General features: G+C 35.0%; 1 protein-coding gene across 7 annotated transcripts in view; it reads right to left on the reverse strand.

The window, feature by feature from the left end:
* Window positions 1–24334, reverse strand: part of BCAS3 (BCAS3 microtubule associated cell migration factor) — a 588999-nt gene that overhangs the window by 408910 nt on the left and 155755 nt on the right. For all 7 annotated transcript variants that reach the window (XM_040640930.1, XM_040640931.1, XM_040640928.1 and 4 more), the window contains 2 exons: window positions 22158–22241; window positions 11505–11675 (listed from right to left, as the gene is read on the reverse strand). In XM_040640930.1, coding sequence (XP_040496864.1) covers window positions 11505–11675; window positions 22158–22241 — 255 coding nt within the window. The remainder of the gene's footprint in view (window positions 1–11504; window positions 11676–22157; window positions 22242–24334) is intronic.

A 24334-nucleotide genomic window follows, 5' to 3' on the forward strand; every position in this document is an offset into this window, starting at 1 on the left:
GGAGGCACAAGCAAGGGGAGCAGAAGGCAGAGGGAGAAGGAGGACCCCTGCTGTGCAAGGAGCCTGATGTGGGTCTCGATCCCAGGGTCCTGGGATCCTAACCTGAGCTGAAGGCAGATGCTTAACTGACTGAGCCACGCAGGCGCCCCTAAATAATTTAGCCTAAAGTACACCAGGGACTAATACTACACGGGCAATGTTAATTTTTCTTTCAGTGTGAAAAGTTTTACAAAGGTATAATTCACATACCATAAAAGTTGCCTATTTTATGTTTATAATTCAATGATTTTTACACAATACAGTAACCATTACAACAATCCATTATATAGAAATGTCCGATTTGTCACCCTTTCCTATCTTAATGCTTTTAATTTTTTTGCCTTATTGCTCTGACTCAAACCTGCAATTCAGTAAAGCCACAGATTTATCGACTTTTTGGTGCACAGATCATTATTGCCATCTTAACAATATTTGAGTGTTCAGTTCCGTATATTTAGTCAGACTGTTGTGTAACAGATTTCTAGAACTTTTTCATCTTGAAACACTGAAACTCTATACCAACTAAACACTTATTCTTCCTCCTCCCTCCCTAGCCCTAGGTAACCACCTTTATATTTTCTGTTTCTATGATTTTGTGTATTTTAGAGGGTCAAAATAATGGAAAGAAAAGAGTATTTGCACCTTTATGACTGGCTAATTTCCCTTAGCAAAATGTCCTCAAGGTTTGTCCATGTTGTAACATGTCACAAGATTACCCTCTATTTTAAGGCTGTGTAATATTATCATATAGTATGCATATATCACATTTTTCTTTATCCATTCACCCAGCAACAGAATATGCTACCATGAATATGATGCAATGAACGTGGATGTGTAAATATCTCTTCAAGATTCTGCTCTGAATTCTTTTGTGTATAAACCCAGAACCCAGATTGCTGGATCATATGATAATTATATTTTTAACTTTCTGAGGATCAATTTTGTCGATCTTTTCAAAGAACCAACTTTGGATTTTCCCCAATACTGCACTGTGTGCTATTTTGTTGACTTCTGTTTGTATCTTTAGTATTTACTTCATTTGTTTTGCTTGGTTATAATTTGCTCTTCTTTTTCGGATTAGAAGAAGGGAAAAGCAAAGACTATTAGTTTCAGACCACTTTTCTTCCCTACTATAAGCATTTAAAGCTAAAAATTTCCCTCTATGCAAGGGAATAGCTGCACTTCATAATATCTGATATGTTCACTTTTTATTTTCATTCCATTCAAAATATTTTCTAATTTCCTTGAGATTCCTTCTCTGACCCATGAGTTATTTATAGGTAGGTGTGTTGTTTTATTTCCAAATATTGGGAGATTTCCATAATTTCATTCTGTTATCGATTTCCATAGTTCGTAGGAAACATACTTTGCATGATTTTAATCCTTTTAAAGCTATTTAGGTTTGTTTTATGGCCAACTATAAGGTCTACCTTGAAAACATTCCAGATGTTCTTGAAAAGAATGCAAATTCTACAGGCTTCAGGGAGGGAATGTTATATTGTGCTGGTTGACAGTGTTAATTGAGTCTTATAAATCTGCATAAATTTTGCCTAGTTTTTCCTATCAATTATTAAGAGCCAAGTATTTAAATCTCAAGCTGTAAATGTTAGCTATAATTTCTCCTTTCAATCTGTTGGATTTTGCTCAATGTTTGCTGGGCTATGCTGTAGGTGTTTACACATATTTGTTTTATCTACCCATTACATTGACCCTCTTGTTATTATGAAATATCTTTCTCTCTGGCAATATTTCTTGACTATTTTGTCTGATATTAATATAGCCACCCCGGTCCCATTATGGTTATTGTTTGCATGGTACATTTCTTCAATCCTTTTACTTCAACCAATTATGTCTTCGAATCTGAATGACTCTGGTCCAATAGTCACTGTCTTTTAACTTGAGTCCATTTATAGTTAATATAATGATGCACATAATTGGATTTAGGTCTGCCATTTTGCTATTTATTTTGTATCAGGTGTTTATTGTACCTCTGATCCTCTTCTTTTGTGTTATTTTTACTGTCAACATTTTAATTCCTCTGTTAATTTTTTGGAGTAATTTTTTAGTGGTTGCTATATAGGTTACAAGGTGCTACCTAGATTACAAGATTGTCCATTAATTACAAACTTAATTGCAATAAACTTTAGCTCCTTCTCCAATATAGCTGTATTTCCTCCCCATTCCTTTGTGCTACTGTTGTCATATGTATTATCAACTGAGAAACATGTTATAATTATTCCCTAAAACAATTTCTACTTTTTAAAGAAATTAAGGGAAGAGAAAGATAAATATTTATATATTTCATTTCTTCAAATGTTTTTCTGCCCCTTTCTCACTTCTCTTTCTGAGATTCCAATTACACATATGTTGGTACCCTTGATGTCATCCCAAAGGTCTTGAGGCTCTACTTACATTTCACTAACATTTTTCCTCTCTGTTCTACAAATTGGCTCCAAACTGAACTGCAATCTTAGGCTAGCAGAGCTACACGTTATCCCTTACTCATCACCTACCAAGTTTACTACCTTTAATGGAAACATTGCTGGGCTTGGGTTTTAACATACTACTCCAAACCAAGTAAATCCCCTGCCTAGAAGGGAAATGGCTTGTTCACAGGCCCACTTTGCTCTGGTAGAACTATCACACTCACCAAGCTCCTGGTAGATGTGAATAAGAGAAGCCGCAGGCAAAAAGGTCATTTTCTCCTATTACTGTTACCCAAACTCTAGAATCTTTACATGTTTATCATTTCATCCTTAGTTTTTGGTCCATATCCACAGTCCCCAAATAGTAATTTTTGAATATTCTTTCAAGTAATGTACTTATTTTCTAGGAAGAAGATTTGTTTACCTCTTCACCATAACTGATAGTCATTCCCCAATAATCAGTAAATTTATACATTCAAATCACCCATTTAATACATTTTAATAACGTATAAATTTAATGCTTAGTAAATTCATACAACTGCATAACCATTACCACATTCTAGATTTAGAATTCTTCCCTCACCCCAAAAGTGTCTTCATATTAACTCTAAGGTAGACCTCTAACCCTAAGCCCCAGGCAATCCCTATGTATATTTTATCTCTTTTGCCTTTTTCTAAAAATTTTGAAAATTTTTCAAATAAATAGAATAATGCTGGGGGGCGCCTGGGTGGCACAGCAGTTAGGCGTCTGCCTTCGGCTCAGGGAGTGATCCCGGCGTTGTGGGATCGAGCCCCACATCAGGCTCCTCTGCTATGAGCCTGCTTCTTCCTCTCCCACTCCCCCTGCTTGTGTTCCCTCTCTCGCTGGCTGTCTCTATCTCTGTCAAATAAATAAATAAAATCTTTAAAAAAAAAAAAAAGAATAATGCTGGGACACCTGGGTAGCTCAGTCAGTTAAGCGTCTGTCTTCGAATCAGGTCATGATCCTGGGGTCCTGGGTTCGAGTCCTGCATCAGGCTCCTTGCTAAGCAGGGAGCCTGCTTTTCCCTCTGCCTACCGCTCCCCCTGCTTGTGCTCTCTCTCTGACAAATAAATAAATAAAATCTTTATTTAGAAAAAAAAAAAGAATCATGCAATTTGCATTCTATTTTCTTTCACTTACATAAGTTTTATAGTTCAACCATGTTGTTTCAGGTATCATTCATTTCTTTATAGTGCTGAGTTGTATTCCACTATTTGGAGCTATCACAGCGTGTGGGTTCAGCCACCAATTCTTGGCAATTTGGATTATTTCTAGTTGATTACTATTATGCATAGTCTGTTATGAATATCTATGTATACATGTTTTTGTGAACATGCTTTTATTTCTCTTGGGGAGATACCTAGAAGTGAATTTGCTCAGTGATATGATAAACATATGCTGAACTTTTAAAGAAACTAACAAACTGCTTTCCAAAATAGCTACATCATTTTATATTTCCACCAGTAAAGTATGGGGTTTCCAATTTCTCCACATCCTTTCCAACACTTTGTATTGTACATCTTTTTAATTATGGACAATCTACTAGAGGCAGAAATCAGAATGATGGTCACCAGGGACTGTGAAGACAGGGGGTTGGGGAGTTACAGTATACTGAATCCAGATGATGAAAAAGTTCTAGAAATGGAGAATAGTGATGGTTGTATAACACTGTGAATATACTTATGCCATTGAATTGTAAACTTAAAAATGGCTAAATGTTAAATTTTATGTTATGCATATTTTACCACAATTGGTAGGAAAACATGCATTGTAAGTTATTTTTCTAATCTTCTTTTTAGTTGTTCGATTGACTTTCAAAGTGTTCAGTGAGAAAAATAAGAAAAGGAAAAGTAGTCTTATAGAGTAGTCTCCGGGAAATTGTGTTAAACCAAGTTTGTTAAATATACTAAGGGTTTGCTCCGGGATATATGGTATATTCATGTAATTGTAAAATCATCACCACAATCAAATTTAGAACATTTTCATCACCAAAAGAAACCTCATGATCATTAACAGTTGCCCCACATTTCCCCATTGCTTCCAAACACCCAGCCCTAGGCAACTATAATCTATTTTCTCTTTCTATTGATTTGCTTTCTCTGGACATTTCATATAATTGGAATCGTACCACATATACTCTTTTGTGACTGGCTTCTTTCACAAAGCATATTATTTTCAGACCCATCCATATGGTAACATGAATTAGTACTTCATTCTTTTTATTGCTGAAGAATAACACATTGGATGTATACACCACATTTTATTTATCCATCTACTAATCAGTTGATGTACACTAGGATTACTCCTACTTTTGAGCCATTAAAAATAATGCTGCTATGAACATTCATGTACATGGACATGTATTTTCATTTCTTTTGGGTCTATCTGGAAGACAAATTGCTAAGTCATATGGTAACTCTTTTCCAAAGCAATGACACAAATTTACATTCCCACCAGCAATGTATAAGGGCTCTCATTTCTACTTATTGGCCCTTTGTATATCTTTTTCAGAAAAATATTTATTTTAATCTTTGTTCATTTTAAAATTAGGTCATCTACCTTTTTATTATTTAGTTGTAGGAGTTTCTTCTATATTCTGGATATCGATTCCTTATAAAAAAAATATGATTTCCAAATATTTTCTTCCCTTCAGTGGGTTGTCTCTAAACTTTTCTGATGATGTGATATGTAGCACCAAATTTTAAAATTTTTATGAAGTTCAATTTACTCCCCCACTTTTTAAAATATAAGGATTAAGTACTTAAGTATTTCTTATACATATGTTGTTCATGACACGAGATACTATAATTTTTGCTTCAACCAAATTTAACTTATGAAACTCAATATATCATACATGCTTCTACTTTTACCCCTTCCATTGTTCTTCTCCATTTCTGAAGTTACAAAGCCTAATTTCTTTAGAAAACTTCCTTTAGCCATTCTTTAAGAGTAGATCTGCTAGTGACAAATTTCCCTTAGTTCTCCATTTTATAAGAATGTCTTTACATTCCCTTCATTCTTGAAGGATATTTTCATCAGATTTGGAATTCAGGTTTAACAGTTCATTTATTTCACTATCTTAAAGATGTTCTACCACTTTGTTCATCTTCCATGGATTCTGATGAGAAAACTGCTGCCTATCATATGTTACTGGAGGGAACGTAAATCTGTTCTGCCCCACTGCAAAACAGTTGAGCAGTTTCTTACAAAATTAAATATGCACTTATAAAATTATCAGTTACACTCTTGGGCATTTAATATAGAGAAATGAAAACTCTATAGAAATCATACAAAAACCTTTACATAAATATTCATAGCAGGTTTATTCAATATAGCAAAATGCTAGAAACAACTCAAATATCTTTCAGTGAGTGAATGGTTGAACAAACAGATACAGCCATTCACAGGAATACAACAGAGGGATAATAATTAATTACATGCAACAAACTAAAAGAACTTCAAGGATATCATATTTAGTCCAAAAGTCAACTTTAAAATGCTACATACTATATGATTTCACTTATATCCATTCTAGAAATCACAAAATTATAGAGGTAGAAAACATATCAGCAGTTGTCAGGAGAAAAGGATGGGGGTAGGTTGAGGGATGAATATAAATACAAAAAGGTGTGTTGAACAGTCCTCTATCTTAATGGTGGTATTGATTATGGTAATCTACACATGAAAAAGTTATAGAACTATGCACACCAATAAACACACACAAATAAATGCAGTTAAAACAAATACTGAGAGTTGACTAAGGTCTGTAGCATATTTTTTTTTAAGATTTTTTTTTTTTTTTGAGAGAGAGAGAGAGCTAGCGCAGGGGGGAGGGGCAGAGGGAGAGGGGGAGAATCTTTTTTTTTTTTTTTTTTAAGATCTTATTTGCCAGAAAGAGAGAGCACGCACACAAATGGGGAGTGGCAGGCAGAGGGAGAAGCAGGCTCCCCACTGAGCAAGGAGCCTGATGCGGGACTCCATCCCAGGACCCCGGGATCATGACCTGAACCGAAGGCAGACGCTTAACCGACTGAGTCACCCAGGCATCCCGAGAGAGAATCTTAAGCAGGCTCCACACCCAGCATGGATCCCAACACAGGGTTTGATCTCACAACCTTGAGATCATGACCTGAGCCAAAATCAAGGTCAGACACTGAACCAACTGAGCCACACAGGCTCCCCAAGATTTTATTTTTAAGTAATCTCTGCACCCAATGTGGGGCTCAAACACACAACCCTGAGATCATAGCTGCGACTCCACTGACCTAGCCAGCCAGGTGCCCCAGGTCTTTAGTATATTAACGGTAACGTGCCATTGTCAATTGCCTGGTTTTGATATTGTACTACAGCTATATAAGATGTCACCATTTGGGGGGGAAGTTGGAAGTACTTGGGTAAAGGGCACATGGATAGATTTCTGCAACTTACTGTGACTCTACGACTATTGCAAAATTAGAAGTTAAAATGTATAGCAGAGAAAGACAATTATATGGTTTCACTCATTTATGGAACATAAGAAGTAGGAAAATCAGTAGGAGAAGGAAGAGACAAATGAAGGGGGGGTAAACAGAAGGGGGAATGAACCATGAGAGACCGTGGACTCTGGGAAACAAACTGAGGGCTTCAGAGGGGAGGGGGGTGGGGGACTGGGATAGGCTGGTGATGGGTATTAAGAAGGGCACATATTGCATGGTGCACTGGGTGTTATACACAAATAATGAATCACGGAACTTTACATCAAAAACTGGGGATGCACTGTATGGTGACTAATATAACAAAATAAAAATTATTTTAAAAAAATGTATAGTACACTGCTTTTGAATTTCCCTCATCCTCTTGGGCGACAAATGGTATCTCAGTGTAGTTTCAATTTGTCTTTCTCTTATAACAAGTGAAGTCACGGGTTTAGATTGTATAGTATTTGTACACAGATCATTCTCAACTTACGAAGGGGTTACGTCCCAATAAACCCATTGTAAATTGAAAATATCTGAAGTCAAAAATGCATTTAATACACCTAACCTATCGGACATCATACTTAGCCTAACCCACCTCAAACCTACTTAGAACACTTACATTAGCCTACAGTTGGGCAAAATTATCTAACACAAAGCCTATTTTATAATAAAGTGCTGGGTATCTCATGTAACTTACTGAATACTCTACTGAAAGTGAGAAACATAATGATTGTGGGGGTGCAGAACAGTTTTAAGTGTATCCGTTGTTTACTCTCGTGATCACACGGCTTAGGAGCTGTGGCTGGCTGTCGCTACCCAGCATCATAAGAGAATACTATACCATATATCACTGAACTACAGAAAGTTCAAAATTCAAAATTCGAAGTACGGTTTCTACTGGATTCATGTCATTTTCATATCATCGTAAAGTTGAAAAACCATTAAGTCAAGACATTTTAAGTCAGGGAAAATCTGTATGTTTTATTTTTTTTTTCTGTGAAATATTTGACTTTTGCCCATTTCACTATTTTAATTTAACTTTACAAGATTCCCTTTCCTTTCATATATTATAACCCTATATCTCCCTCTCCAACACAATTAGTAGGGAGTACTCTATTTAATGGTACCAATACAGAAGCCATCTAGTAAAAAGGCACATTAATCTTGGGGAACAGCAAAGCCTCATACCACTATGTAAGATTCTTCGTATCGTCTCTTTATGAGCTTCACAAATGTAACAGCCAGATACTTTTGGAAGGATTCTCTCCATTGCCTTATCACCTTGCCTAAAACACCAAATTAATAATAGAAAAGATATCCCAATACAATTGTCCCAAGACATGCACATTTTACTCATCAGTTAACTAAGCAGGCTGAACTTAAGTATATGCAAAACCAATTTGACTATATTAAAATTAATCAAAGCACTTTAATTGATACAAAGTGGATAAGCCTTTACCATGTGAACAAAAAGATAGACAAAACACTTCAGGAGCCATTAAATTATTATGAATAACACTTGTACCCAGGGAAAGAAATAGCTCAAGTTTATGTCATCATTCTGGAGCGTTTTCCTTTGATTAGAGACTTTGCCACACTGGTAACTTCAATTATATAAATGTGTAAAGGCATATTATACCACTTAGCTTATCTTAGCCACAAAATGCTTTTAAATAAAACAAGTAACGCAGATTTAAAAATGGACACGAAGTCAATCAAATCCACTCCTCCTTAATGCAGTTACCACACAATGATCCCATCAACATAAAATCAAACTAATCAATTTAGCATTAGAAAGATGGTGAATCAAATTTTATACGCTGCCACTGTAAACATGAAACTATCTTTATTAAAGGCTCAATGGATTTAAACAGCAAAAGTGAACATAATGTCAGCTTCAGCTCCTGAGATATATATGGAAAAGTAAAAACATTACAGCTAAGGTCAAACATCAGTTGGAAGGGGCTAGAAGTGATAAATCTATGACAATAACCCCTGAAGTCTTTTTAATACAATCCAGCATAACCTAAAAACAGCCCTGTACTCCAACTGAACTATGTATCAGAGACAAAAATGTCTTCTTGACAAAAAACAGATTCACATTAATAAAAGAAAGGAGGACAGTATTATACTCAGGAAATCTTGTTGCTTTAAAAACTATTTATAGAATCATCGAGCCTTACATCGAAAACCGGGGATGTACTGTATGGTGACTAACATAATATAATAAAAAATCATTATTTAAAAAAAAAAAACTATTTATAATTCTTTCAAAATACACATAGCAACTTACCATTTATTGAACATCAATTTATATCCTGCTTTATAATAGAATTTTAAAATCAATTAAAATTTCAGAATGTTATAAGTGGGAATGAAAAGATTATGATCTCAACAAATAAGAAAAAAGATTACATTTTTCAGGTTGGCCAACAATTTTTAACTTCTTTTAACTTTTTAAAAGCTGACAATTCTGTAATTCTTATGTCCTAAGAAACAACTTGTTTCAAGTATTAACAATTCCTTTATCAAGGAAAAATGAACTTTTGCAACTCCACAACCTCCAGTTTATTTCCATATTCCAAATCTGAGAATTCCATTTTAAACTTATAAGAAGTTAATAAAGAAGGGGGGGGCTTGATAACATAAGGCCTAATGCTATGCTTTTCAATACAATTACTTAAAGATTTTTCTTTTTACATGTTCCTACACTTAAATATAATAAACAAATTGAGTTATACCTTTATTTCATGAAAAATAATGAGATAACATTTTCTACTTCTAAACAACCGCAAATCTGTCTGTCAACAAATGCTAGATGCTTAACAGACTTACTTATACTCACCAAACTAGACAATGTTGAGGAGGATTGTTACCACGCAGTAAATGTGGGTGGCCTTGGAGGTAAATTAATTAAGAATCAAAGGACAAAAGAAAATATTTTTTACTTTAACACTCATAAAAACTAAGGGTTTAAATATTTAATTCCAGTTAAGAAAGAAAATTAACATCTGTCTGTGTCTATCGACTTGAGCTAATTAACACAACTTAAGAAAATTCATTACTGTCAACTGAAAAGTTTGCTAGCACTTCATTAAAATGAGTTTTAAACAAGAATACAAGCCTGCACTATATTTGGTGAGCCACAAAGTTAACATGGGAGAGGTGGAAAATGATGATTATTCAGATTTCAAATAAAATACAACAGCTAAATTCAATAACCCAGAATTCAAAAGATTTTTTTGTCTTTTAATTGCAGTAGAGTCCATGTGTATTTGAAATGCCATTTGATCTTACTATAGGAACTAGTACATGAGTAGTGGTCAAAGAATCTTTTATAAGATATAGAACCATATATATTGGGAGGAGATTTTCTAAAAAGAACATGCAATATTTAGGGTTAATACTTTAAAGACTCAATAGCTTCTAGACATTATGTTCTGAAAACAGTATTAAATATATATTATAGACAAAATTAAAATAATTTCTATTTCACAAAAGTTGCTCTACTCCTATCCTATTCTAATAATCAGCTTTAGATTGGATTTTTGTAGCAACGATCATAAACTATTAGAATTTTACAATTATCTTCCTTTTAGAAATGTATTTTAAAATTCAAGACTATTGATACAAAAGAAAATAATTTTTATGGGTGCATGGGGGGAGAAAACAAAACCCAAAGGGGTTCTCACCAGCAAGATTTACATTATGTCACATATATTTTCATGTTTATAATCACTCCTTCTAAATGTTTCTGCATTATCTGAAGATATAGGATTTGATAATATGCATTACCACGTATGTATTCTAATATACACGTTGCAACTTTGTGAATTTTTTCATATTTATAAATAAATGTTTGTGTAATAAAATTTGATATTATTTACATTATTGTCACTTGTAACCATCATATTTAGTCAATAATTTTTTAAATTCACTCCAAAATGTGGAAGGTCCTATTGATTGCTTCTATGAGCAAGTCTCTACCATAAAAATCAATTATTAAAGGGCGCCTGGGTGGTTCAGTTAGGCATCAGTCTTCAGTTCAAGTCATGACCTTGGGATCCTGGGATTGAGCCCTGCATCAGGCTCCCTGCCTGCTTTTCCTCTCACTTGGAGCCTCCCCCCAACTCAGGCGCTCTCTCTCTCTCAAATGAATAAATAAAATCTTTTTTAAAAATCAGTTATTAATCTTCTGATATAGGTTATAACAAGCACCATTTTTTAAAAAAATAGTATTATGAACAGAACAGTATAAAGAGATATGTAATTATTTATTTGCGAAACAAATGTCCTGATGAAGAGATAACAAGAACTCCTTAGAACCTCTATTTTACCTTTAGGTTCGAAACATTAATAATGCTTAAAGTAACAGGTTTTAACATGTTACTCATCATTTCTTGAAAAAAAAAATTCTAACCTGAAATAACCTCAATTTCTAGAATTCCAAATTAATAATCTCCAAGGCCAAGTGCACTTGGCTGTTCTTGATCACAAAGATATTCTTAGTCACCCCATGCTTTGCAGAAAAAGGACATTACCTGCATTAGAAGTTCTTACCTGGCCCTCTCCAACTGTTTCAGTGTCAATTACTGTGATGATGCCTGGAACCAAAGGACTCCGCCTTGAATTACTATGGAGGGCAACATCGTCTTCTGTCACACCTGAAGGCAGTGTGCCTGTCAGCTGAGTCACCACTTTCCCGACCATTGTCAGACCAGTTTTCAATGTCTATACAATGAAATGCAAAATATATGACTTCACATCAGTATTTGGATTCTAAACAGAAATATGCATTTTGTTAATTCTCTTACCTTTTAAATTCCTTATTCTCTTACAAGCCTACATGTAGCAGTGAACTGTCACAGAAATTCAGTCTGACTTTTCATTTGATCTTAAATTTTAGTTAGAAAATCAGTATTAATTTGAGTGAATGCTATCAGTAGAATCCCGAAAGTCAGCATAGTGAGAATAAAGCCATAAGTAAATCATTAAAGAGGTTTGTTTCACATGAGGGAACAATTATATTTTTATAAAAAGTATTTCTTCTCTCCCCTCTTCTTAATGCATATAACAATGGCAAGATTTCATTCTTTCTGATGGCTGAGTAATATCCCATTGTGTATATATACATCTTCTTTATCCATTTATCAGTCAATGGACATATGGACTCTTTCCATAATTTGGCTATTGTTGATAGTGCTGCTATAAACACTGGAGTGCGTGTGCCCCTTCAAATCAGCATTTCTGTATTCTCTGGGTAAAAACCTAGTAGTGCAATTGCTGGATGATGGGGTAGTTCTATTTTTAACTTGTTGAGGAACCTCCATACTGTTTTCTACAGTGGTTGTACCAGTTCACATTCCCACCAACAACCTAAGAGGGTTCCCCTTTCTCCACATCTTCAACATGTTATTTTTTGCAATATTATAGATCTAATTTTAAATCTATTTTTTAGCATGAAAAAGACTGACCAATGGTAGAATGCCATTCTACCAATAGTAGAATGAAAAAGACTATGCCTGCAAAGTAAATCTATAATATGCTGATACGTAATACTGTGCAACAAGATACCTATTCCTATGCCACAGCCACACATCACAGGTGGGCCAAACAAGAGCCCCACCTGTGCCCCTACCACAGTAGGTGGGCAGACATATGCAGCTCACACAGGAGACACCCCTTGAGCACCTGGCACTGGTCCAGTCAGTTAAGCATCCGACTCTTGGGTTTCAGGTCAGGTCATGATCTTAGGGTCATGGGATCGAGTCCTCCCTCAGGCTCTGCACTCTGCACAGAGTCTGCACAGAGTCTGCTTGAGACTCTCTCCCTCTCCTCTGCCAAAAACAACAAAAAATGATCAGAGGATCTGAATAGACATTTTTCCAAAGCAGATATACAGATGGCCAAAAGACATGAAAAGATGTTCAACATCACTAATCGGCAGGGAAATGCAAATCAAAACCACGATGAGTTATCACTTCACACCTATTAGAATGACTATTATCAAAGAAAGAAAGAAAGAAAGAAAGAAAGAACGAACGAACAAGTGCTGGAGAGGATGTGGGGAAAAGGGAACCCTTGTTAGCTGTTGGTAGGAATGTAAACTGCCACTACGGAAAACAGTGTGGAGATTCCTCAAAAAATTAAGAATAGATCTACCACATGATCCAGCTATTCTACTTTAGTTTTTTTTCTCTGGTATTTATTCAAAGAATAGGAAAACAAGAATTCAGAAAGATATGTACACCCCTATGTTCACTGCAGCATTACTTAGAGTAGCCAAGATAGGAAACAACATAAGTGTCCACTGATAGATGAACAGATAAAGAGGATGTGTAATACACACACACACACACACACACACATATAACAGAATACTACCTTAGCTACATAGAAGAATGAAATACTGCTGTTTGTGACAACATGGATGGACCTTGAGGGTATCAGGCTAAGTGAGATAAGTCAGATGGAAAAAGATAAATACCATTTGATTTCATTTATATGTGGAATCTAAAAAAACAAACAAAAGAATATAAAAACAAAGTCACAGAGAATGGATTGATGGTTACCAGAGGGGAAGGTGATTGGGAGGTGGGCAAAATGGGCGAAGGCAGTCAATTTGATGGTGATGAATGGTGACTAGACTTTTGGTGGTAATCATTTTGTAGTACATACAGATGTCAAATTATAATGTACACATAAAATTTATATGTTACATACCAATTTTACCTCAATTAAAAAAAAAAGATTTGGCATGTGGAAATACAGTCTCCATCCAAGATAACAATTACTAGATGAATAAAACATCACAAAAGATTAGCTAAGAAGGTTCTTTTTTCTCTGGTAACAGAAAACAATTCAATGAAATGCTTCTAATATACTGCTTCAATTAAAGACAACTTAAGATGTTTTATAATTACATTTTAGTTCCATTTCATTCGAAGCAAATAGATAAAACTAACTCATGTGAGTTTTTTCTTTTACGTGAATCTTATTATCTGATTACTGCTATTTGCATTAACAAACAATAATGTTAAAGTAATGGGTTTTTGTGGGATTTTTTTTTGTTCCACAGAGAAAAAAAACTAAAAGAAAGAGAAAAGCACGTGATTCATAAATACTGAAAAAATATTTAACCAGTAGAGTGAAAATAAGTAGTCTAGACAACATGGACATATCAAAAATTATGAGGAATACATTCAGAAACAATTTTCTCCGATTTTCAAATTGTGAGAAAAAGTTTTTATTAAAATGCTGCTAATTAATCTTTAATGAAATGACTCTCTCTTTTCAGAATAATCATGGAGAATATGCTCACTATATTCTGGCATATGCTATAGCTAAATTTTAAAATGAAAATTATTATATACATGGTATTTCAAATATTGTTTCATAAAAGGTAAGCAAAGAAGGTACTTTATAAAGGCCTAAATGTGATTTAAGCAACAATTAGATTGGAATTAAAATAAAGAAATATATTTTCCAAGGAAAGTTTCCATTAAAATACCATATAACTAACACTAGTTATATATGTATTTTACTGTAGCTATGTCCTGTGGAATCTTTACTGTGCACTTGTCAAGGCTCTTAACATAAATGATCTCTACAGATTTCCTAGAACACCTCAGGTTTATAGAAAAGAAAACTAAGGTTACAGAAGTTAAGCATAACGGCAGCTCAAACAGCTAACCAATGACAAAGCCAGAATTCAAAACTAGAACTGTCTATCTCCAAAGCCTGATTTCAACCACCATCCAGTACTGCCTTCTATTCTATTCCTGTTACTACTTGTGACCTCACACTTCATGAATTCCCAACACAGACGTATCCCGGGGGTGGGGTGGGGGGGAATGAAGACTATAATAGTGTGTCCTAATAAATACTTAAATAAAATGACCATCAAAGCCATTTGCTGAACTCAAGCAAAAAGATATAACTTACTGCTGACTGAAACCATGAAAAAGCCACAAATCAATTGTAACTCTTTCGTTTAGCGCTAAAAACTCAAACTGCAGTGATTATAAAACACATTAGCGTTCCTCAATTAGCAGCCAAACATTTGTTTCAATAATTCACAAGCAATGACTTACACACAGTCTGTTAGAGCGTTGTCAAGAAAGGCTCTGAAGGACCAACAAAATCAGGCGCCACTGTGTATTGACCTCGAAGCTGGCTAGGAAGCCTGATTAACCTCTGCGATGCCTCAGCGGCGGGACGTCCGTCATCAATGCTAATGGAGATGCTCCCACTTAAACAGAGCTCTCCCTTTATCAAAGGAATCCGCCTTTCAGGTTTACAGTCCGGTTGTATATCCTCCCCATTTGCCCTTGAGCCTATTATTTCATCCTTTATACCAATGAATAGGAATAAAACTAAAAGAACTGGAGCACACAAAGTGGGAAGAAGTGTCCCAAAGAGACCACAAGATAAAAGGAAAAGTCAACATAAGAGAACTAGGAAAAAAAAACTCCAGAAAGGGGGAAAACAGAGTAGTATATTTCACAGTCAAAGGCTCATATCACATGAAGAGTTATTGATAATTCTCACACACACCAAGAAAACTTACAACTACCATTTTATTAGTGGACAAAAATAAAATCTAGACCCAAAACTTAGCAGCCATCAAATCTGCACTTTGTCTAGTAAGTGACAAGACAGCGCTATTACAGCTCATTAACTTTCAGAATAAGGTAGAATGCAGGGGGTGAAAGGGGTACTGGAAGTTTTCTGCATCAGTAAAGACCTTCGATTCTAGAAGAAATTTGTTTCCATGTTACACTCAAACACATTGATGAGAATAAGTGTCCAGAAGAAATATATAATGTTATTCAACAGTGTTCACCTGCCATGTTTAGATACCTAAATCACCTCAGAGTAGTTAGTCTTTGGATTAGAGTTTAGCCAAAAGAGCCTGTACATACTTGATGATTCTCTCGACATACCAAAAAGGATGAAGACTCAGTAAAAATTAGAAATAAAAAAATCTAATTTGGCCAAATGGAGAATATTATATTAGACTGAGTGTCTTCACAGTCTGAGGTAGCTAAAAAGTTTATTATATTTCGGACAAATCTTAAGAGTTATTCACAGAACTAAATCTTATCTTGTAGGAGAGCTGAATATAACAAATACGTCAGACAGTCCACTCTGACCCAAAATTCAAATGAGCGTGGTACTTATTCTGTTCCGTGCAGAAAGATTTGCCAAAGGGTCGCTAGTCATCTTTAACCTTTCTCAGGCCATATCAGTTGTCTTCCCTGTCCATTAGTGCTAATGGTGCTGCTCTCACAGAAGCTGTTAGTTGTCATTAAGAAGTTATCAGATAACCAGAGAAAAAAGGAGGCATTTTTATTAAATCAATTTACCACACTGGGGTTAAAACACATTAAAAGGAAAAATCAAATAGGACAGATATATATGGTAATTAGGAAATACAGACCAAGATTTTATAAATGTATCAAAATAATCCAATTTGAATTATTTCAGTAGTAAACTTTTCCCCTTAGCACTGCCACAGAGAATTCATCACCATTATATTTTAAGGAAAGCCACATAAACTATTTGGAAAAGCAAAGGGAAAAATCGAAAAGTATAAAGATTAATTTTAAGTGCTATTTGAAAATCCAGAAACTGTAAAAAAGATTATTTCCTCTAAGGAGATTCAAGTACATATACAATTAATATATTTGTACTTAAAACTATATGGTGAGACAAAAAATAAGAATAAAAACTCAATTAATCCTTCTATATAACAAAGTGGTTAACCTCTATGAAGTCATATAAGCAGCTGTCATCAGTGAGAGAAAAATATTAATGATTACCCTTTCAGAAAAAGTGATTTAACAAGCAAAGTGAATATTTTAACATTAGTATTTTCTAAAAAGCACATACTACATGGCTTTTTAAATATTTTCCATGTTATATCTCAAAAAATACATTACCTAGAAATGATAAAAATGGTAAGAAATATTAAGAAATTTTATTTTCTATTTTCAATAATGGCAGGCTAGGTAAATCAGGTCAATCCTACCAATGAAAACAAGTAGGGTAACTGGGGAGAATTTTTTTTTTCAACTCTGCATAAAGGTACTAAATATGTAACAAGTAAAGAGTTACTAGATCTGAATCCAAGAGAACAAGAAAATCCAGACATGTGAGTGGGTAGTTAGGCCTAGATGCATCTGATGGTTCTAGAGGCTTCTAAGAGACTGAGTGGTGCTTTTGATGCACTTGTGGTGCTAGGTGGTCATGTCCAAGAGGGTCTACCTGGTGACCTTCTCTCTATGTTTTTGGCTAAGCCACAAAGAAATATACAATAGAAATAAGAGTAAACCTGTAGTAATCAGGATCTCACAGCTATTTCAGGTGAGTTTTATTTAAATAATTTATGTAACTCAATCCTTGAAATTGGAATTAGAGGATCCAATATTGATAGTGACACAGAATTCTGGTATCTCAAACTCAAAATTGTTTCTAAAGATTTTTTAAATAAATTCAGGCAAAGAAGGAGTCAAGGCATCATTAGTGAGAATCGGCAAAAATAACAAACAATAAAAATACCCCCAAAAGAAGCCAGATACTGGTGTTATTGGAAACAGACTTTAAAATAACCACGTTGGGGCGCCTGGGTGGCACAGCGGTTAAAGCGTCTGCCTTCGGCTCAGGGCGTGATCCCGGCGTTCCGGGATCGAGCCCCACATCAGGCTCCTCCTCTATGAGCCTGCTTCTTCCTCTCCCACTCCCCCTGCTTGTGTTCCCTCTCTCGCTGGCTGTCTCTATCTCTGTCAAATAAATAAATAAAATCTTAAAAAAAAAAAAAAAAAAAAAGAAAGTTTTAAAAAAAATAAAAAATAATAAAAAAAAAAATAACCACGTTTACTACATTTAAACAATTTGGTATTTTGAGAAAAAAACGGAATTCCAGAGAATCAGAAACTATCACTATTTACTAAAAGATTTTATCAATGCATATATGTTTGATTATATCCAACCCTTTTTGTATACATATTAAGATAACCATATAATTGTTCTCCTTTATTCTGTTCATGTAGCAAATTACATTCACTGATTTTGAGTAAGAAGCCAGCCCGTATTGGAATTATCCCACTGGATTGTGACATTATCCTTACAATATGCTGTTTAATTTTTTTCTGCTAGTATTTTGTTTAGGATTTTTCAGGATTTTTCATATTCATGAGTAAGACAGGACTATAGTTTTCCTTTTTCATTATGCTCTTGTTGAGTTTCAGTATCAAAGTGGTCCTGAATGATAATACAAGATTAAGCACTATCTGACTCTTTTATTCTATGGAAGAGTCTTTGTAATATTGTCATTGTTCACTCTTAAACATTAGCATTCTCTGAAGAACGTTTCTAGGTCTGAAGATCTATAGATGAGATTGTTCTTTTCATAGTAAACTTTTACATTCCCTTATACAGAAAAGTACAGGAATTATAAGTGTACATCATGATGAATTTTCACAAGTGAATACACTAATATAAGTATAATACATAATGTAATAGTAACAAAGACAAAAATATATTTATAATTACACTACTTAATTACAGAAGTCATTCTGATGTACTTGCCATGGAAAACTGAAACTGCTTTTTCAGAATGCTAATTTACCCACACAGTTTCTTTTATCTAATAACTTTGTAGGAGAAATTATCATTTGGGAGGTAAAATCATCGCAACTTTCCAATCTTTCCTATATAAAATATCCACATCTTGGAAGTGAAATGAAGGATCATTCCATTTCTGGCAAAATTTTGGAAAAGTAACTAAATATTAAACACTAATACTAAATACCAAAATAATTTAATATTTTAAAAGAAATCTCAAAATATTCATCCTAACACAGAACTCCATAAGTACATAAACATTACATAAGAAAAATGTTTTCAAAAATATTTCATGGCATGGGGCACCTGGGTGGCTCAGTCATTTAAGCATCTACCTTCCGCTCAGGTCTAGATCTCAAAGTCCTGGGATCGAGCCCCACATCAGGCTCTCTGCTCACTGGGGAGCCTGTTTCTCCCTCTCCCTCTGCCCCTCCCCCTGCTTCTGCTTTCTCTCTCTCAAATAAATAAAATCTTTAAAAAAATATTTCATATAAGTTACACATAAGGTTAAAAAAAAAGCAGAATGTAGGGGTGCCTGGGTGGTACAGTCAGTTAAGCATCTGACTCTTGGTTTCGGGTCAGGTCATGATCTTAGGGTCATAGGATCGAGCCCCACCTCGGGCTCTACACTCAGCATGGAGTCTGCTTGAGACTCTCTCCCTCTCCTCTGTCCTTCCCCCCTCAAATAAATAAATCTTTAAAAAAAAAAAAAGGCAATGTATAATATATGATTGGATTTAACTATCCAGTAAGTCCAAAAATATATCAAGAAATAGGTGACTCGGGGCGCCTGGGTGGCACAGCGGTTAAGCGTCTGCCTTCGGTTCAGGGCGTGATCCCGGCGTTACGGGATCGAGCCCCACGTCAGGCTCCTCTGCTGGGAGCCTGCTTCTTCCTCTCCCACTCCCCCTGCTTGTGTTCCCTCTCTCGCTGGCTGTCTCTCTCTCTGTCAAATAAATAAATAAAATCTTTAAAAAAAAAAAAATAGGTGACTTTACAGATGGCTAACAAACACATGGAAAGATGCTCAACATCACCCATCATCAGGCAAATAAAAATCAAAACTATGATGAGATACCACCTCACACCTGTCAGAATGGCTAAAATTAACAACACAGGAAACAACATGTGTTGGTGAGGATGCAGAGAAAAGGGAACCCTCTTAACACTGTTGGTGGGAATGCAAACCGGTGCAGCCACTCTGAAAAACAGTATGGCCATTCCTCAAAAAGTTAAAAATAGAACTACCCTTGGACCCAGCAATTGCACTACTAGGTATTTACCCAAAGATACAAAAATACTGATTTGAAGGGGCATATGCACCCAGATGTTTACAGCAGCAGCATCAACAACAGCCAAATCATGGAAAGACCCCAAATGTCCATCAACTAATGAATGGATAAAGAAGATGTGGAATATATGCACAACGGAATATTACTCAGCCATAAAAAAGACTAAATCTTGCCATTTGCAGTGAGGTGGATGGAACTCGACAGCGTTATGTTAAGTGAAATAAGTCAGTCAGAGAAAGACAAATACCATATGACTTCACTCATTTGTTGAATTTAAGAAACAAAACAAATGAACACAGGGGAAGAAAAGAAAGAGAAGCAAACCAAGAAACACACTCTTAACTATAGAGAACAAACTGAGGGTTACTGGAGAGGATGTGGGAGGAGATGGGCTAAACAGGTGATGGGTATTAAGGAGGGCACTTATGATGAGCATTGGGTGTTGTGTATGGATGATGAATCACTAAATTCTACAGTTGAAACTCATGTTGCACTGTATGTTAACTAACTGGAATTTAAATAAAAACACGGAAGAAAGAAAGAAAGAAAGAAAGAAAGAAAGAAAGAAAGAAAGAAAGAAAGAAAGAAAGAAAGAAAGAAAGAAAAAAAGACTTTTTTATGTCCGTGGTTTTATTTTTCCTTCATTTTGTAAATTTATTACATTTTGTATATTTATTACATTTACATGAATGAGCATTAAAATCAGGCAAAAGCAAGTAAACAAAAATTAAATATTAACTACTTTATTCAAGAGTTAATGGCAGAATTTTATCAACTGCTGAAGCTAACAACGATTTTCAACACCAATTTTATTAGGGACCAACTGCCTATTGGAAATTGATGGGATTAAAGTGTTGTCATCGCCATCATTTTTGAGAGTTTAAATATGGCAGACGTGAACTCATCCCTCACAGTTCTCAATATGTGGTGTAGAAAACTGGGGAGTTCACACTTGTTCTTTTCAAAGCATATTAAGTCTAGCCTCGTCCCAGCATGTCCACATTCAGCTAATAGTTAAACAGCAAAACGGTTACTGCATGAAGCAGGTCACTTTCCCTTTATGTAGGCACACAAACACGCGATAGCAAAGCAGAGATGGAAAGTTGTCCTCTATGACGTAAACCAGAAATTATTCAAGTGATAATACAATGAGCTATCCCGATGAAAGTATACGGCCCAGATAAATCTAAAAGGAATCCAATACTTGAGAACTAAATCTCATTGGTATATTTTGTGGATCTATTATAAACTAACTGAATAACGCTGATGTTGGCTAATTACTGTCTCAGATTTCTCTTCTTTGAAATGACCATCATAATTCTTGCTTACACAATGGATAAAAGTATGCAATTTTTATGAAGATTTTAAATCTAAAATACACAGTGCTGTAAGCATAAAGACATTCAGCACTTCCTTTCTGAGTAAAAAATATGTAACGCTTCTCTCATCAAACCTAGGAACACATTCTAAAGCCCATCATGTAAAAGCACTTGTGATCAATCTTGAAGTATTTTTGTATTTGTTTTACATAAAACAGTGTGACCTTTCATTCCCTCCCTGTGGTTTGCTTTAAACTGTTGTTCTTTTCTGAACAGTTGTGCTTTTTATTACATGCTGTCATTTAGATTCACTATGTCATCCCTATTATTAGAACTGTTTTGCTGTATACATCACAATTCAAAAGGATAGTGATTATAAGAATACCTTATAATCAGCATAAAGTTTACGAGCCATCATCGAAATCAACCCTCACACACACACAGAAAGAACTCACTTGACAAACATGCAGGGGGGCAGCCCTGTGACATGAAAGAGTCTTTGAATGTGCCAGGGGTTTGACTCAAGTTTTCTTAAGGAACAATATTCTTTTTATGTCAAGAAGATTCATAAGTGTTCAAAGATACAAAAGGATGTCAGTATAGGTAGAATGATGCAAATCACAGAAAAAGAACCCAGAAGTCTGTGCTGACAACATACAAAGCTTCTTTCAAAAGCATTATTAATTAGATAAAAGACTCTAATCGAACTAACAGACTTAAATATTTAAAACTGGATGAATACAAACCCTATAATCATTGCAACAGAGAATGATATATTATTTATGAACCTTAAGAGATTAAATACCTAATCCTTTAGTCAGCAATCCTCATGAGCGGCAAAATAATTCTGACTTACTTAAGTTTATTCCGCATTTGTGAATGAAAAGGGAAGGGATCATTTCAATACAACTCAGGAGAGAAACCTGATAGTTACTCCACAAAATCACAGCTCCCAGGGACTACTCGATACTCACTTTAGCAGCACTAATGACTGTGGCAGTGTAAGACTGAATGTTGTCTCCACAGGCTCCACCACGGGACTGATGACATCGAATCAGCTGGAAAAAGAGAGAGAGAGGGAAGCCAGAGAGTCATTTCTATTAAACTGTTTAACTCTCCAGGCTATTAGGACAGAGCTTATTTACCATGCAGAATGATGGCGGTGGGTGGGAATGTTTGTACAAGTGTTTCAGACAAACAGCTAAAAGCTCTGCTGAGACACTTTCCCCCCTTTTATAATCTACTGGTGCCACTCAGGCAGTTTCATGCTCAAATACAATTTTTAATTACAAGATGAATAGTCTTTAAGAATTCATAAACTCTGAAATGGTAGTATTTGGGATCTGGCAGCCTTTCCACAAATAAATTTTATAACATAATCAAAGGACTTAGACTTGACTTCCTAACATTAAACATTTAACATGCTAGCAAATTGGAGGCTGTGTCCTCCTAGTTCCTACATAAAGACTGTAAAAGAAAAAAAAGACAAAAGAATTTGTCATATTTCCATTTTCAATTAAGTCAGTGGAAAAGTGGCACAAATTATGCATAAATCAACCAAGACACACATAGTAGCTGTCCACGTCAGAGGGCTTACTAGTATTACCATTAGAATGAAAAAGACATTGCCCTTACTCATGACTGACATAAATAAATCAACCTGTCAATTTTCAAAGTGAATCACTAGTCTGACATGCACAACTGTCTCGTGTGCTAAGCAACAGACCAGGATTAAATTCTCCACTGCTCTTATACGTCCTAAATTTAGGTTTTCTTTAAAAAAAAATAAAAAAAAAAAACTCATTACCCAGATTTTTATATTTAAAATTTTTAAAAAATAAAATGACAATAGTAGAGTATTAGTACAGCTCCACATTGTGTTATGAATTATTTTAAAGACCTACAGAATTCAGATAGAATCTGCCTCTTCCAAAACATAAAAACAAAAAATGCTTATACAATTTAAAACATGATCATTTGATAAACATTAATACATAAACTTTTTGTTCTTTTATTCTAAAATCAAAATTTTCGGGGCGCCTGGGTGGCTCAGTCAGTTAAGTGTCTGCCTTCAGCTCAGGTCATGATCTCAGGGTCCTGGGATCAAGCCCCACATTAGGCTCCCCGTTCAGTGGGGAGTCTGCTTCTCCCTCTCACCCTTCCTCCTCTCATGTTCTCCTCACTTTCTCTCTCTCAAATAAATAAATAAATAAATAATCTTAAAAAAAAAAAGAAAAAAGAAAATAAAAATTTTCTTCATCACTGACACTGTATTAAAAATCCCTCAAAGCAATAATAATGTTAAAATGGAATGTCTTTAAAAGTCTGATACCAGATGTCAAGCTGGCACATGAAGCAGATTTCAAGGCCAGTAGTGAGGAATTTTCCAAATGACAGGTGATTGCAAATGTGGTTTCACATAAGGGAAAACAAGAGAGTTTGAAAATGATCGTTTTAACTAATAAAAAGTATCCCTCTCACTCACTCACTCACTCATTCGTTTGTTCATAAACACATATTCGAAGAATTATGAAAGTTATCCCTCTGCTGCCTCCTGCCGCATGTGCAAGGAAAAACATTACCTTAGAAATACTACCATTTTTTCTCTGCTTCAGGAATAATCAGGAATAAATACATGAAAGCAAGCAATACTATCACTTTTTCAATTCAACTAAAACTGGGTCAGCATTTCTACACAAACATAACTATGTCCAAAATTTTTGTTTAAAACTTTAGGCTCATTGGAAATTACATTTGCATCTCAATTCATCAAAGTTAAAGATAAATCAGAAATTTCTGTAGTGCAAACCTCTATACAATGGACTAATTTCCAGAAAATATAAGTTAAAAAGGCAATATACAAAAGAGCACATGTGTTATGTTATCTTTTGGAAAGAAAGGGAAATATAAATATATATAACATAATGAAATATATAAGTATGTAAATAGAACATACATATAAAAAATAATTAAAAAATTATTTAAGGGGCACCTGGGTGGCTCAGTCAGTTAAGCATCAGACTCTTGGTTTCAGCTCAGCTCATGATCTCAGGCTCCTGAGATCAAGCCCCGCATCAGGCTCTGTTCTCAGCATGGAGTTTGCTTGTCCCTCTCCTTCCGCTCCTCCCCCTTCTCTCTCTACCTCTCTCTC

This window comes from Ursus maritimus, unplaced genomic scaffold (assembly GCF_017311325.1).
Source record: "Ursus maritimus isolate PB19 unplaced genomic scaffold, ASM1731132v1 scaffold_24, whole genome shotgun sequence".
Lineage (NCBI taxonomy): Eukaryota > Metazoa > Chordata > Mammalia > Carnivora > Ursidae > Ursus > Ursus maritimus.